At 46.4% G+C, this 16,688-nt stretch overlaps 1 protein-coding gene across 1 annotated transcript in view; it reads left to right on the top strand.

Moving 5' to 3' along the window:
• The window catches only part of IQGAP1 (IQ motif containing GTPase activating protein 1), a 232,648-nt gene extending 224,601 nt beyond the window's left edge, over nt 1–8,047 (top strand). The window contains exons 37-38 of the mRNA XM_030189633.1: nt 3,326–3,434; nt 6,242–8,047. Of these exons, the coding sequence (XP_030045493.1) occupies nt 3,326–3,434; nt 6,242–6,355 (223 nt within the window). The 3' untranslated portion in view covers nt 6,356–8,047. The remainder of the gene's footprint in view (nt 1–3,325; nt 3,435–6,241) is intronic.
• The last annotated feature ends 8,641 nt before the right edge of the window (nt 8,048–16,688 follow it).

Genomic DNA, 16,688 nt, shown 5'->3' with positions numbered 1-16,688 from the left:
TTCCTCATCTGCCTTCTCAGTGTCCCTATCCTCCTCCATGTCAAGCATTGCTCCTCTGTCTCTCTTCTCTCTCCATGCCCAGCATCTTTTCTCTGTGCCCCGTCCCGTCTCGTCCCTTGTCCAGCGTATCCCTTTCCTGCTCCCTTCCTATGCACATCCCAACACCCAGGGCCAGCATCTCTCCCTTTCTTTCCCCTGGCCCCACTTTGCAGTCCAATATTTTTCTCTCCCTCCTTCCATAGGTCTAGCATCTTTCCCTCTTTTCCTCCACACCCCTTAATCTGCTCTCTCTTTTCCTTCCACTTCCCACTTTCCCCACTGTGAGTCTAGCATCTCTCACCCTCTCTGGTCTAGTCTCTCACTTTCTTCTCTTCCCCTGCACCAGAGTTCAGCAGCTCTCCCCTTTCTTCCCCCTCATCTCCTGGTCTGGTATCTCTCCCATCTCTGCTCTTCTCCACTTGTGGGTTCGGCGTTTCTCCCTCTTCCCCCTCCCCCACCCTGTAAATCAGGCATCACTCCCTCTTCCCTCAGCCCATGGGCCTGGCATCCCACCCCATGGGTCAAACATCTCTTCTTACCCCACCCCCTTATCCAGGATCTCTCCCCCCTTTCTTCACCTCCCAGTCTGGTATCTGCCCCCCCCCCCCCCCAAAGTGTCTGGCATCGTTCCATTTCCCCTCATTCTGCAGATTGTTGCGGGTCCAGCGGCATCTCTCCTCCCTCTTCCTGTGGTCCTCGACCAACAGTGAGCCGCGGGCAGTGCTGAAGACATGCTGCTTCCGGCTGCCATGGTCCTTCTTTCTGCTTGGTCCCACTCACAAGAAGTTGCATCAGAAAAGCTGGGTCCAAGCAGTGAGGAGGACCGGGGCAGCCAAAAACAGCATGCCTTTAGCGCTGCCTGCGACTCACTGCTGGTCAAGGACCACGGGAAGAGGGAGAAGAAATGGCGACAGACCCACCGAATGGAAGAAAGGGAGTGACCAGACCTGGGGAACAGGGAGCAAGGAGACTGAGGTGGCAAAAAGCCATCTTTTGTGTTGCTGGTTTTAAGGATCTGTCGGCAGCCAGCCTGGCTATTGCAAAACTCGCCAGGCTGGCTCCAAACTGGCTAGTTGGCAACCTTATTTTAGGTCCAATAGTATCCGTACAGGCCCCAAAAATTCATTGATTGGGAAGTTATCCCTTCATTGGCTGCTGGTGGATATGCAATTTCCTTTGAATACCAGCCCCAAAAGTTTCTAGGTTAAATTTAGAAATATTGGGGTCAAAAAGTTAAAGATTTTTGTGTTAACTAGGTCTACTCTGTTTCCTTCTTTTCTACTGCCCTGTTCTCCATTTCTCTTCTTTCCTACCCTCCTTTTGTTAGCCAACATCCCCTACTCTGATATCTTATTAGTATCTCTTCTAGGTGGGACCCCACCCCCACCTACCCTAGTAGATGAGATTGAATCTTCCTGCCCAAGCACCACTCTCACAGTACTAACTGTGTGACTCCAAGTGTTACTGTGGTACGAAACACAATACAAAGAGGCGAGCCACCATCTAGTGGGATGGAGGGGAATTGCAGCAGAGGGAAAGGAGATGTTAAGTGTTCCCAATACAGTCAAATACTTTATCATTTGGGGAAAAGACTATAGTTTATTGACATTTGCTAGACTGCTGTTAACTGGCGGGCAGAGCAGAGCGGTGTACAATGTAAAAACAAAATTGCAATATAAGAAAAGAAAGGAACTCCAATTTAAATAGGACAGTAATACACTCATAAAAAGAAATAGAGGAGGGCAAGGAAACAGCAACAGCGGGGGAAGAAGGGGGCACGTTAGTTCCAACTAGCGTAACCATCAAACTGCCCCTCTGTAGCAGTATGATATTGTGACTGTAAGTGCATTTGCATTATGGATTGTGTATGTTTTAATCTGTAACCCGCTAAGTGGTCTATAAATTGTATTAAATTACCCTTATCCACACTCTTATCACCTCTCGTCTTGATTATTGTAACCTACTTTTCACCGACCTCCCTCTTAGCCATCTGTCTCCTCTTCAATCAATCCAAAACGCTGCTGCGCGACTCATCTTCCGCCAAAGTCACTATGCCCACATTAGCCCTCTCCTTAAGTCACTTCACTGGCTCCCTAACTGTTTCCGTATTCAATTCAAACGTCTCCTATTGACCTATAAGTGCATCCACTCTGCTGCTCCCCAGTACCTCTCCACTCTTGTCTCTCCCTACGTCCCCCCTCGAATACTCCGTTCTGTAACTAAATCTATCTTATCTGTCCCTTTCTCCTGTACTGCTAATTCAAGACTCCGTTCCTTTTATCTCGTTGCACCTCAAACTTCCTGAGCCTATACGACTAGCCCTGTCTGTGGCCGTTTTCAAGTCGACTCAAAATCCACCTCTTTACCACTGCTTTTGACTCCTAACTCACTTGCCCTGTCCTTTATCCTCACCTCTTTATTCTCTTACCCTTAATTGTTCTGTCTGTTTACCTGTCTTATCTAGATTGTAAGCTCTTTGAGCAGGGACTGTCTTTTGTGTATGGTGTACAGCGCTGCGTATGCCTTGTAGCGCTTTAGAAATGATAAGTAGTAGTAGTAGTAATGTAGAAGCCTGCCCTTGCAGATCAGCAACGCGGCCGCGCAGGCTTCGGTTTCTGTGAGGATACGTGCAGGACGTCAGACTCACAGAAACAGAAGCCTGTGCAGCCGCGTTTCTGATCTGCAAGGGCAGGCTTCTACATGGAATGTTGCTAGTGGAGGAGTAGCCTAGTGGTTAGTGCAGTGGAACATGGAATGTTGCTACTATTTGAGATTCTGGAATGTTGCTATTACTTGAGATTCTACATGGAATGTTGCTACTATTGGAGATTCTGTTGCTACTATTTGAGATTCTACATGGAATATTGCTATTCCACTAGCAACATTCCATTTTTAGATTGTGAGCTCTTTGAGCAGGGACTGTCTTTTGTGTATGGTGTACAGCGCTGCGTATGCCTTGTAGCACTATAGAAATGCTAAGTAGTAGTAGTAGTAGCTATGCAAGCATCTGCAGTACTTAGGCACTAACACACCAGCTCTATGGCTGCTGTAAATACTCATGCCTAACTTTTAAAAGTGCATATGCACCATCTACGTTAGTGTTCTATAAAGGAACCCTTTGATATAGTGCCTGCGTGTCAGGAGGCTATAGTTGTGGGTGAGGGGTGGGAGGTGGGTTGAGCCGGTGCATGTTGGGTGGTGGGAGATGGGGGGGGAGAGGAGTGGGTGCTGTTCTTAGTGCTTTTGAACTAACCATTGTGCACTTTCATTGCTTTCTGATCCATAGATTCAAGAACGTGATATTTGAAATCAACCCCACAGACGAAGTGGGAGATTTTGAAGTGAAAGCCAAATTCATGGGTGTTCAAATGGAAACTTTCATGTTACATTATCAGGTAAAGATATGTGTCTGCTGTGTCCCATATCAGCTTCAGCGCTGTGTTAGTCATACCTAGGAGTGGAGGAGTAACCTAATGGTTCGTGCAGTGGTCTGAGTCCCAGGGGAACTGAGTTTGATGCCCACTCCAGCTCCTTTTGACTTTGGTCAAACCACTTAACCCTTTATTGCCCAGGTACAAAATAAGTACCTGTATATAACATGTAAACCACTTTTATTGTAACCACAGAAAGTCAGTATATCAAATCCCATCTCCTTTCCCTCCCCTTTAGCTAAAACAGAGACCACAGGCCACTGAGCTTAACTGTCTGTCTTCTATTCGTGGATTAGGCAATTATTTACTCGTGTGCTCCAGGGAAATACAATATGATTAAACAGGAACATGGAACTGAAGTCAGTTTGGCGCACAGGTTCAGCAAGTTCCTTTCAGATGAAGACTCATGATCTGAAAGCAACTTGTCTTGGTCTTCACCTGCATCAGTTCAGGGATGTTTTAACCCTGTTTTATATCCACTTTAGTCCAGTTATTTCTGCGTCAGTCCATGACTGGGAGGCATACACAGGGTCCTTCCAGAGCCCTGCAATCGTAGGCCCTAAATCCCCATTTTTTGGTGCAGAGAGCCCCTGTCTTGGAGTTTAAATCTCTAAATCGATTGGCTAGTAATAGACATAGCTTTCTGTCTGTTATTGTGGAGCTAACAGTTTAACTACAAATCATGGACCCGATATTACAAACAGGCTGAGCTCCTAAATTTATGTTCCAAATTAGACTTCTAAATTTGTGTCCTATTTTCAGCCAGACCTAGGTGTCTAAGGGCTCGATATTCAAACGATTTATGATTCTATCTTTGAGAGTTATGCTCATAAATTGGCCTCTGAAAATTTTAGGAAGGAGTACCTAACTTTATACTCAAAATTTAACTGAACTCCAAAATTTAGGGAGCAGGGACTGTTTTTTTTTTCTGTATATCTCTACAGTGCTTTGTACCTCTAGTAGCACTAAGAAAAGGGGTTGCATAAGAAGTGGTATATGAACAGAAACTCACTGTACAGTACATATTTTACACACTTAACCAGCTATTCGGCAATATTCAGTGGGAGATAGCCAGTTATCTCCTGCTGAATATTGCTGGTTAGCACTTAGCGGATAGCTGGTTATATTGCACGATATTAAGCGCATCGCCGGCTAAGTTTGGCTTTCTCCCGCGGTCTGAATATCGGCCCCTTTGATCCTAAAACCTGAGAACAATTCTTGACCTCTGTGGGGAGCTTGCAGGAGTTTCCCTTTGAAAATCTGGGCCAGTGCTCACTCTCCCGAGTGCCCACCCCACCACCCACTTCCTGTACAGCTAAAATTATACATACTGTCATCTAGAATGTACAAAGTGGGGGGCACTTTTTAAACCTCATTGCTATGTTGGTATACACACTTGATTATTGCTGCTTCTTTATATAGTGGTTGTGTTGCAGGCTGCATGGTTCACATGCATCTGATTTATCTGAGGATGTATTAGGAGTCACCAATATCGTACTAATACGAGCCAGCTAGGTTGTACACAGGCAAAACTTTTCAGTTCGTTTGGCCTTTGTTCTCGATATTTGAACATTTTTGGTTCGTTTCACACGTTAGTTTTAGTTAAAAAAAAAATGAGTGGAAGATCTTTTTAACGCACGCATGGCCAACAGGAGGAGATAGTGTATAAGTCTCTGGTCAGGCCTCATTTGGTGTGTCTGGAGGCCACGCCTTTAAAGAGATGCAAACACAATGGAGTTGATCTAGATAGCAGCTACTAAAAAGGTCAGAGGTCTTCCTCATAAAGGGGGTAAGTCTATAACTGGAGGTCACACTGACCACTAATTCTATAATGACATCTAGGTGCCAAGATTCCGTTATTATTACGCGCTCCATGATAGAATAGTGTGTAGTGCATTTACACATGTATGCACCAATTTTCTCTGCACTTACACTGTCCGCAACCCAGTCGGGTTTTCAGTATTTCCCCAATGAATATGCATGAGGTCTACTTGTATGCACCGCCTGCATTGTATGCAAATAGATCTCATGTATATTCATTGGGGAAATCCTGAAAGCCCGACTGAGTTGAGGACCAACATTGAGCACCCCTGGTGTATGGGGACGACTTAAGATCTCAATATGTATACTTCGGAAGAAATGTGGGAAGGGGGAGATATCAGAGCGATATCACACTTACCCCATAATATAAATGCAGAGGAAGGGGGCATCTTTCAATTACAAGGAAGCTATGGAATGAGGGGCCATAGGATGAAGCTGAAAAGGGATAGAATAATGTAAGGAAATATGTATTTACAGAAAGGATAGTGGTGGAGACAAGAACTGTGTCTGAATTCAAAAAAGCGTGGGACAAGCACATGAGATCTCTAAGGGAGAAGAAAGGATTGTAGAGCTTAGTAGTTTGTATGGATAGGCTGTATGGTCTTTACCTGCCATCATGTTTCTGTGTTTAAATTTAAGGAATACAACACATCCAGCAAACAAACTAGAAGAGAGCAATAACCAACGACCATCAAAATATGCTGCATTCAAAAAATGTTTATAAAGATTTATGAAGGAGAGGTCTTTTTGATCGTCGTTAATTATGTTTTTTAAAAAGTGCCTTGATAAACTGAACGTGTGCTAGTGAATACGCATCCCAAGAACCAACAGAACAGGCTGTCTGAAATGTCACCGTTAGTTCAAGCTTTTCTAGATCTTGCTTGGGTGCTGCATCCTTGATACATGCTCTCAGGGACTCACCAATACCCATTTCCTCTTTTTTTTGCCAGGACCTTCTCCAGTTGCAGTATGAAGGCGTAGCCGTCATGAAGTTGTTTGATCGAGCAAAGGTGAATGTGAACCTTCTCATCTTCCTTCTCAACAAGAAGTTCTATGGGAAGTAGGAGAAGGAGCCCAGAAATCATGGAAAGAGGGAAGGAAGGATGGCTGCAGACTTGTAAGTTCTCCACCTCCTCCTCCTCCTCGTGTCTTCTTTCACATCAAAACCAAGGACCCAGCTGTAACCAAGGACTGCTCTTACTGTATATATATATAGATATATATAAGTACTTCCATGCCCACGTCCAGCTTTGGGGGGGAAAAGTGCTGGATGTTCAGTCAACAACCACTCGAGTTCTCATGCTGCAGTAATATGCCTTTATCATAATTTTCAAAGTGTGTGATTACAGATCCATCCAACTTATTGGGGTTAAATTGTTACAGAAGAACGTATCTTATAAGCTAGTGCATGCTATTGGCGATGTCTCTGATTAGAGACATGCCACCATGTTCGCTTTTTGGTGAACAGTCCTGACAGCCAAATAAGAGTGCAGTGACACTCAATGTAATATAAGATGCTACTAACTGCATACATTAGCTTATTACAAAGCACCTACAAATTATAATATTTTTTTTTAATTAATGTAAAAATGTATTGTAGGTGACAGGTTTCCCTTCCCTACAGCCTGCAGTGGAAAGGTTCCATAGCCATTCCTGTAAATGCCACAATTAAGATGCAGGGAGCTGGCAGCTAATCTAACCGGTTGCTTGGTTGAATGACTCTCCTCAGTGCGTTGTAATGCATGGTTACTTAAAGCCTGATGGCTGGATGTGGATCCTAGCAGCTTGGAAAGTTTCACAGAAGCTGGCATGGAAGATCTTCTCTAAAGCTCATGAGCAGAGGAGAGGGCAGCCTGGATCAACCTTTTTTGGAAGCACTGAGTAGTAGAAAATACTTCACTCTGAAGCCTCCTTTGGATGGAATCTGCTGAGCATAACACTGAACTTCTGCAGCTCATCATTCGAGTTCAGAGCTGTTCTTTGAAATAATTTTGGGTGGCATGTTTGGGGTGCACTAGGTCAATTTCAGGGGTTTAAGAACAGTGACAACAATGAGGAACTTCAATAGGCAGTTTGCATGGCACTTTGTTACCTTTGGTCTCTGTGCTAACATTTACGAACAATACAGCCTCTGTGATTAATGGCGGACAGAAAAGCAATTCCTGAGAATGGTAGTTCTTTATAGTACGCCAAAAGTTAGCCACCAATTAGGCATCTAACTTTTGGCACTCAGACTAGAGAGCTGCATAGGAATGAGGATTCCTGAGGGTGTGAAGAAGTTGCTGTGAGATTCCCCATGGGAGTGTAGTCAAGATCTCTGGTGCTTCAGAATGAGGCTTGGAATGTACAGAGAGACAACTGGCGCACAAGACTGGGGCTTGGAACAGTCATTGGTTGGATAGTGAATACCATCCAGAAATCCACGGGATCCTGTTGGGGTTGGGAAGAAACGGAGGGCTGCGAACAAGTAAATAATAGTGTTGACCCCTACGGGTACGGGTGGGGATGGAATGGATCTTAGGGGATATGGATGAGTATGGGTTAGCTTCCATTGAGGATGGGGCGGGAATGGGTGAAATTTCTGTCCCGGTGCAACTCTCTAGCTCAGACAGAATTTAACGGTAATTAAGCACCAAAAGGGGGGGGGGGGGAGCGCAGTAGTTAGGTGCCTAAGTCCACGATGCTATTCTATAACTGAGTGACTGAGGGGTCCTTTTACTAATGTGCGCTAACAGATTTAGCACGCACTATCAAATTAGTGTGCACTAAATGCAAAGATGCCCATAAGTATAAAATGACCTTCTTAGCATTTAGCGTGTGTTAAATCCATTAGTGCACCTTAGTAAAAGGACTCCTAAGCGTTCTAGTTAGTGTGTAACTACAAAGGGGTCATTCACAATGACGATCCGATCATTTCAGCCCACGCTTTATTGAATACCGTCAGGCGCCTAACTGCTGCTTTTAGATGGTCACATTTACCCCTGCCATAGAGCTGGTGTAAGTGGTGGCACCTGATTACTGATTTACACTAGTAATTCTGTAACAGATTAGGTGCATAGATGTGACGTTATAGAATACTAGCTCTGTGCCCTTTCTAGAAACGTCTCCTTTGTGCCCGTGCTGCTGATTCAATACCAGCTTTTTCAGTTGTATTGGCAATAGTTGGAGCTGTGACCTACACAAGGAGATTCTGAGATGCCTCATTAGATCGGAGCTGCTAAAGTCACCTTTTGGCGTATTACGCTGTAGCTGTTTCAGATAATTCCTTCGCACCCGTCCAGATCCACAATGTCTTCATAAAGGTGCTTTATTAACATGGTATCTAGCAAGGTGGAACAAGTCTTCCTTGTGGCTGAGAATGGATATTACATTTTTCTTTTTGTTCATTCATTAAATAATTTCAACTACGTATTCTTTGGTGAGGAGAGGGCAACCTGGTAATGTGCAATCAAAGGAGTTTAATTTTAACACGAGAAAGGCTGCCTATTGAGTTCTCTAAGGGATTACACAGGGTTGTTTTTGGAAAAGTGAATTGTCTAGTAAGTGAACGTTGGACACAGGTACCAAAAAAAAGGAAATGCCGTTAAACCAATCCAATTTTATTTTCAGTATGTTATAAAAAGTTTTTACTACATCAGCTGTTGCCTTGTTTCCAAACACTAGGTTCTGCATAGAGGTGTCCTAAAATGAGCCTGCTTCTACTGCCTGTAAATATTTTAATAAAATAAACATTCCATAGTGGACTAAACGATTGCAGACTGTGTGTGTCTCATTCCCTGTGTGTTGTGCGGTTCAGAAAGGCTTTCCTGTATGTACATGCAGTACTAGTGACCTAGATTTGTTGACATTTTAGAGGATAATTTTCAAACCATGTCCACGCTTTCCACTGTTCCAGAACCTGTAGGATAGTTGTGTCCATCAACCACCAGGTGGAGACAGAACTGAAAACTGAGTTGAAACATATCTCTCTTGGCATCCAGTCAGTAAGGAGAAACTCAGAATAAACACAACCTTAAACAACTCCCTAATCTTAACACCCCTTTCGATACCCCCCATCCATCCCCTAGCACTGCAGAACCCCTTCTTCCAATCCTGATCCCCCTCTCTCCCCCTCAAAGAAAGATCTAGGTGAGCCTGAGCCCCCCCTTTAGGCCCATTCATCCCTATAGGCCTCTGAATCTACCTTGATGGTCCCTGGTGATCTAGCAGAGTGGTAATGCCCACTTGCTCCTGCCTGGCACAACAGCCTATTCTCCCCTATCCACTACAGACTTGTCCCCCTTCCTCTAGAAATGCTTCTTTTCCTCGTCGCGCTTTTTGTCCCTCCCTCCCTTTCGCTGTCTCCTTCTAGAGGCTTCTCTCTCCCTTTTTTGTTCCCTCCTTCCCTTTCTTGCACTCTCCCCTCACTAAAGGCTTCCTTCCTCCCATTAGAGTCTTTCCATTCACTCACTTGATGCTCTTTCTCCCATTCACACCCCCCTCCATTCTCTCCCTCACCCTCTCACTCCCTCCCTCACTTGATGCTCTTCCCCCTTTCACATCCCCTCACTCAATGCTCTTTCCCCCATTTTCACACCCCCTCACTTACTTACGGCTCTTTTCCCCACTCTCACACTCACTCGATGATCTTTCTGTTATTCTCATCCCCACTCACTCACTCAATGCTGCTGTCCTCATGCTCACATCCACCTACTTATTTGAGGCTCTTTCCTTCATTCTCACATTCAACCACTCACCCTCTCAATGTTTATATATATACACACACACACGCATATATATATATATATATATATAAATTTAGCTCAACATTTTATATTTATCCATTACTTATAACCCCCTAATCCAATAATCATAATAGCCATGGCCGGTCTTAGCAAGTGCGGGGCCCTATGCAGACCAATCTGATGGGGCCCCATCCTAGCCCCACCCCCACCCTAGCTCCAGGGCTGGCCACCCCTCCCTCTGAGCTCCAGGGCAGCCACCCCTCCCTCCGAGCTCCCAGGCCATCCCCAGGGCTCCCCAGCTCCCTCCCAGCTCCAAGGCCCCCCTCCCTCCCAGCTCCAAGGCCGGCTGGCCGGTCTCTCTCTCTCTCTCCCTCCCACCCACCAGCTCCAAGACCCCCCACCCAGCTCCCAGCCAGCTCAAAACTAGGGCAGGACCAGAGCTGAACGAGGGACGGGAAAGGAAGGCTCCCGAAGCGCCGCCCAGCAGCTCGCACGCTTTTCACGGCTGCTGCTACCTGCCGGCTGCTCCGACATCAACGACGAGGTAACTTAAAATTCAGAGGGTGGGGGGACTGGAGCTTGGGCGGTCAGGGCGACTTCAGGCACGCCGCGCGGGGCCCCCTTGAGCGCGAGGCCCTATGCGGTCGCCTCGCCCTAAGACTGGCCCTGATAATAGCAGTGTCTTACATCTTCCAACCATATGCTCTTTTACAATAGTTACTTCCTTCTTCCCCACTCCCCTTCTGCCCTTCAAAGATACACATGATGCTTTTTCCCCATTTTCATCCTCCCACCCACTGAGTGCTATTTCCCTATTCTCACCCCCCACTCACTCACCCACCCACCCACCCAATGCTTCTTTTCCCCCATTCTCATCCCTATGCACCTGATCCAGTTTTCCTCCTCACCCCACCCACCCACCCATCCATTCACTCACTCTCCAACCAACCCACTAGAGATACCTCTGTCCAGTGTGTTTTTTCTCACTAAAAAGGTGCCAGTACTCAAATACTAGGCCACCCTTCAGGAGTGCGGTGATCACTGAAGGTCCCACCCCATAATAGGCAGGCTCCCTGCAACCAGTCACAGAATTTACGACAAGACAAAATTGGTGTGTAGAACCTGAGCTCTATCATTAAAACTTGGGTTCCACTGGTCAATTTTAGCTGACAATGGAAAAGGTGCCGGTACTCAGTACCCCCTCAAAAAAAGCCCTGCCTCTGTCTCTCCAGAACTTCAGAAATTTTAGAACAAGGCCAGTGCCGGGCAGACGTCTAAGGTCTATGCCGTAAAAATGGCAAGGAGAAATCAAAAACATGTATACATATGATGTATCGCTTCATACCATATATAATGAGTTTATATTGTTGGGCAGACTGGATGGACCATACAGGTCTTTATCTACCGCCATCTACTATGTTACTATGTTCCCTCTCCCTTCTCAAACACTGATTCTTCACAGTGCCACCTCACCTCCAACTGGTAGCAGGAGACATGTTAATATAACATCTCCTGCTGCTGCAGGACCAGTCTCGTTCTCTGCTGCCATTGGAGGGGGAGGTTCCTGCACTACTACACTGGACCTGCTCCTCATCAACAGGCCTGCAAAAGTGGGAGTCTCCTACTGACTGAGGGGGACCTGGCAGGTATGTTTATTATTTCTATAGCACTACAAGGCATACACAAAAGACAGTCCCTGCTCAAGGAGCTTACAATCTAGATAAGACAGGTAAACAGACAGAACAATTAAGGGTAAGGGAATAAAGAGGTGCGGATAAAAGGACAGGGCAAGTGAGTTAGGAGTCAAAAGCAGTGGTAAATAAAAGTCTGCAATCGCTTTTTCCCTTAAAGCAATATCACACAGCATTCTACAATGTGGCATTATAATTAGCAATTGCATAATGCTACCAGGCGTATGAAGTGCTTTACAAGACCCATATGCTAGACAGTCCCTGTTAATCAAACCTTAAGATTTGATGAGACAGACAGATGAACAAGAAACACTGACCTTAAAATAAAAAAAAAAACAAAACAGTGGGGACAACTGAGGAAGGTGTGGGCTCAATCCAAAAGTTCAACTGTATGGCAGTGGAGGAGTGGCCTAGTGGTTAGAGCACTGGTCTTGCAATCCAGAGGTGGCCAGTTCAAATCCCTCTGCTGCTCCTTGTGATCTTGGGCAAGTCACTTAACCCTCCATTGCCTCAGGTACAAACTTAGATTGTGAGCCCTCCTGGGGACAGAGAGATATCCAGAGTACCTGAATGTAACTCACCTAGAGCTACTACTGAAAAAGGTGTGAGCAAAATCCAAATAAATTATTTGAGATTCTGTTGCTACTATCTGAGATTTTACATGGAATGTTGCTACTATTTGAGATTCTACATGGAATGTTGCTATTCCACAAGCCCCCCCCCCTTGGTACGCCACTGAGGGAGGGTGAGTGGGGGAGACTGAAGCAGCCACATGCCTACACATGGGGGCATACAGGGGGATCTAAGCTAGGGATGATTATGTGATGTGGGGGTGGAGCTTGATTTGTTGGGGAGGTTAAGGTGATGTGAGTGGGGGTGATTGTGCTGTCAGGTGTGCTGTTTGGGAGGGAATCTTGGGGAGACCTGCATAGGGGGAAAGGGAATTGGGACTTGATATACCGCCTTTCTGTGGTTTATGCAACTACATTCAAAGCATTTTACATAGAATATACAGGTACTTATTTGTACCAGGGGCAATGGAGGGTAAAGTGACTTGCCCCAGAGTCACAAGGAGCTGCAGTGGGAATCGAACTCAGTTCCCCAGGATCAAAGTCCACTGCACTAACCACTAGGCTACTCCTCCATGGGGCCTCCTATGGTGGTGATGGGGGGTGGGTGGGGGGGGGGGGGGGTACCAGTGCTGGGACATGCTACCCTAGTCATATTTTACAAAGGATTTTATGTTTGATAGAGCCTCTTTACAGTCTACATTGATATTTCATCAAAAACTTGCCCTTTAGTTAACATAATTGAACAGGAAGTACAAAAAAAGTGTTTCTCATGGGACCACAGAAGATGTCAATTTTCTATGTTTCACAAGGGTTAAAACTTGGAAGTAATATTCAGGGAATAAATTCCAGAGAAGTAGAGGACGACACACAGCTCCAACGTGTTGGGAGAACAAATAGTCTTTATTCCAAAACACCAAATAAAGACCTGACACCGCCTGCGTCAGGGGTCTAATAAACATACTCTCTACAAGATCAATCTATATATGGTGCTAGAAAAAAATGGGATCTACTATGATGCATAAAATGTGAAAAGTCACAGTGGCACTTCTTCACAATGAAGAGTAAATCCGCTAATGTCTCTGCCGCTACCAAACAAAATGGCGCGAAGATTGATCTTGTAGAGAGCAATTTTATTAGACCCCTGAAGCAGGTGGTGTCTCCGCCGAAACATGGACCTGTGTTGGGTCTTTATTCGGTGCTTTGTAATAAAGACTATTTGCTCTCCCAACACTTTGGAGCTGTGTGTCATCTTCTACTTCTTTGGAGTTTTGTCAGTTGTGTAGAGGTGCTTTCCAGGGGCGTATCTGTGTGGGGCCACAGGGGCCTGGGCCCCCGCAGATTTTGCCCCGGACCCCCCTACCGCCGTTAACCCTCCCTCCCTCCCCCGCCTACCGCCGTCACCTACCCCGAGGTCCGCTGCCTCCGGCTTTTTAAAATATTGCTTCAGCTGGCGGGGGACCCCAACCCCCCGCCAGCCCAGCCGCGATCTTTAACTTTTTCATCCTCGTCATGCAGCGCGCTGTGAAAGCTGCATGCATCTTTAGTTCCAGTTGGATGGAGTCTGTCTGACATCGCAGCACGTTGACGTTACAACGTCAGACTCCATGCAACTGGAACTAAAGATGCATGCAGCTTTCACAGCGTGCTGCACGACGAGGATGAAAAAGTTAAAGATCGCGGCTGGGCTGGCGGGGGGTTGGGGTCCCCCGCCAGCTGAAGCAATATTTTAAAAAGCCGGAGGAAGCGGACCTCGGGGTAGGTGGCTGCGTTCGGCACCTAACCCTTACCGTTCAGTGAATCCAGACTGCCCCAATTTGACTGCCCCGATCGGACCGACCGTTCACTTGTCTATTAGATTGTAAGCTCTTTGAGCAGGGACTGTCTCTCTTTGTTAAATTGTACAGCGCTGCGTAACCCTAGTAGCGCTCTAGAAATGTTGAGTAGTAGTAGTAGTAGTAGTTAACGGTGGTAGGGGGGGGTTTGACGGCGGTGGGGGGGGGCTATAATGTGCCCCCTCACTCTAGCCCCTGCCCCCCCTACCGCCGAACCTCAGATACGCCCCTGGGTGCTTCCTGATTCTTTTTGATACATTTAGTAATATTCAGTGACTCAGGGTCCACATAATCTTCTACTATAATAATTTGCACCTCCAACGTTCTGAAGCTGACTGCCAGGAAGTTGAAGCCCGGTTCGTAATGTCTGAAGCCTTCCGGTGACATCACCGTGTTGCCTTGGAAACCGCCCCCCCCTCTCCTCCGAGTTCAACGCCCCCCCCCACCTCCCTCCCTCGAAGTGCAAGCAAGACCTGTCCTCCGGCAGCCCCTCGCCTTCCCTGCATGCTGGCTCTAATTTTAAAATTGTTACCTCGGGGCACGACGTCAGCGTTGAAGGCGAGCGGCGCTACAGACTGCCTTCCCATCTGTCTGAGCTCTGCCTCTGGTCTCGCCCTTCCGGAAACAGGAAATGAGGGTGGGACCAGAGGCAGAGCTCAGACAGATGGGAAGGCAGTCTGTAGCGCCGCTCGCCTTCAAGGCTGACGCCGGACCCCGAGATAACAATTTTTAAATTAGAGCCCCCTTTTTTCCCTTTTTTTTTTTTTTTAAACAATAGGGACCTCCTTCGGGCATGTTACCATTCATGCATGTTTGATGATATTCAAAGGTGGGGGGGGGGGGGGGAAGAACAATTCATTCACGATTATGGTTGTAATATTTTATTGTTGTTCAATAAAAACCGTTTAAACATAAATTAGAGCCGGTACACAGGAAGGCGAAGGGCTGCCGGAGGACAGGGAGGGAGGCGCGGGGGCGTTGAACTCAGAGGAGAGGGGGGTGTGGAACTCGGAGGGGAGTGGAGGGAGGGGGGCATCCTACAACTTGAAGGGGAGAGGGGGCCGTGGAACTTGAAGGGCAGGGGAGGGGGGTCCTGCAACTCGAAGGGGAGGGGGCCTGGAACTCGGAGGAGACGGAGGGGGCTGGAACTCGGATGACAGAGAGGGACAGAGGGAGGGAGGGAGGGGGGCTGGAACTCTGACGACAGACAGGGAGAGAGGGAGGTAGGGAGGGGGGGCGTGGAACCTTGCTAGCGCCCGTTTCATTCCTCTATGAAACGGGCCTCTTTTACTAGTGTATTCATAAAGCATGATGTGGATTTTCAGCTAGTTATGGGGCCCTTTTACAAAGGTGCACTACAATGTGGGCTCAGTGGGTGCTAACGTGGGATGTCCCCACAAACTAAGCCCATTTACTGGAGCCTATTTTTTTTACAGCTTTCTCTTTTTTGTTTCTTTGCAAGTGTTCACATTAGTGTGCTGTACCTGCAAAAACTGAACGTGAGAGCTCTTACTACCTCCTATTTAAGAGGTACTAAGTGCTCCTGTGTTGACCTTGTGTTATCCAGTTAGTGTGTGTTAATCAGAATGTGCTAGCTGGATAACAATTCCAATTCTCTGCTCATGACACCCCATGCAAAAAATATTTGTACAAAATAGCTAATGTTCAAGTTTGCATGGGCTAACAGGCAAAATACTGCAGACTGCATTAAAGCATTTTGTGGTAATCCTTTTCTTGCATGCTAAGTGCACATTATGACTTAATGCCCTTTAGTAAAAGGGCCTCATTGTATTTAAGCGTGAACACTTACAGGCCCAATTTAGATAGGTGGTAGAGAAGGGAATCGAGGCATCAAGATCTGGATGTGCTCATTTCCCCCTGTATTTTACAAAAAGCTCTGCTGAACATGGAGCCTTATATAAAATACCTAGGCCAGCAGGAGTGGATGCTCATTTGAGATCATGTCCAGCAAGAGCACCGATTTAAGACATTCGCACAAAGAAAGACTATCATATGCTCTTCAGGCTGCACTGCTGCATCCAGGAATCAAATCCCTCTGCCTTCCAGGACCGGGAGGAATCAAATCCCTCTGTCTTCCAGGACTGGCCCCAACATCCATCAGGCCCCCATCCTGGACTGGCCCCTCCCCCTCACCACCTCCCTGACTTTTACTAGAGGTGTTCCTGGTTTTAGAGGAAGGCAGAAGCGAACTTTGGATTCTCCTGCCCCATCCGTGCCTAGATTTAAAATGCTATCTACAATCTCTAGAGGTAGTACCATGTGCTAACTGCAGTGTGCAGTCCATCCATTCCATCCCCATTTATCATTTACGTCACCATTCTCGGTACTTTTTCTAATTCCACTATACCTTTTTTGAGATGTGGTGAGCAGAATTACATACAGTATTTGAGGTGCAGTCCTACCATGGAGCAATACAAAAGCATTGTAATATTCTCAGTTTTGTTTTCCATTCCTTTCCTAATAATTCCTAAAATTCTATTTGGTTTCTTAGCCACCGCTGCACACTAAGCACAGGGTTTCAATGTATCATCAACAATACACCTAGATCCTTTTCCTG

This window comes from Microcaecilia unicolor, chromosome 1 (assembly GCF_901765095.1).
Source record: "Microcaecilia unicolor chromosome 1, aMicUni1.1, whole genome shotgun sequence".
NCBI classification, from domain to species: Eukaryota; Metazoa; Chordata; class Amphibia; order Gymnophiona; family Siphonopidae; genus Microcaecilia; species Microcaecilia unicolor.
Note: the sequence above shows the minus strand (reverse complement) of the source record. Positions and strands in the feature narration are given on the sequence as shown.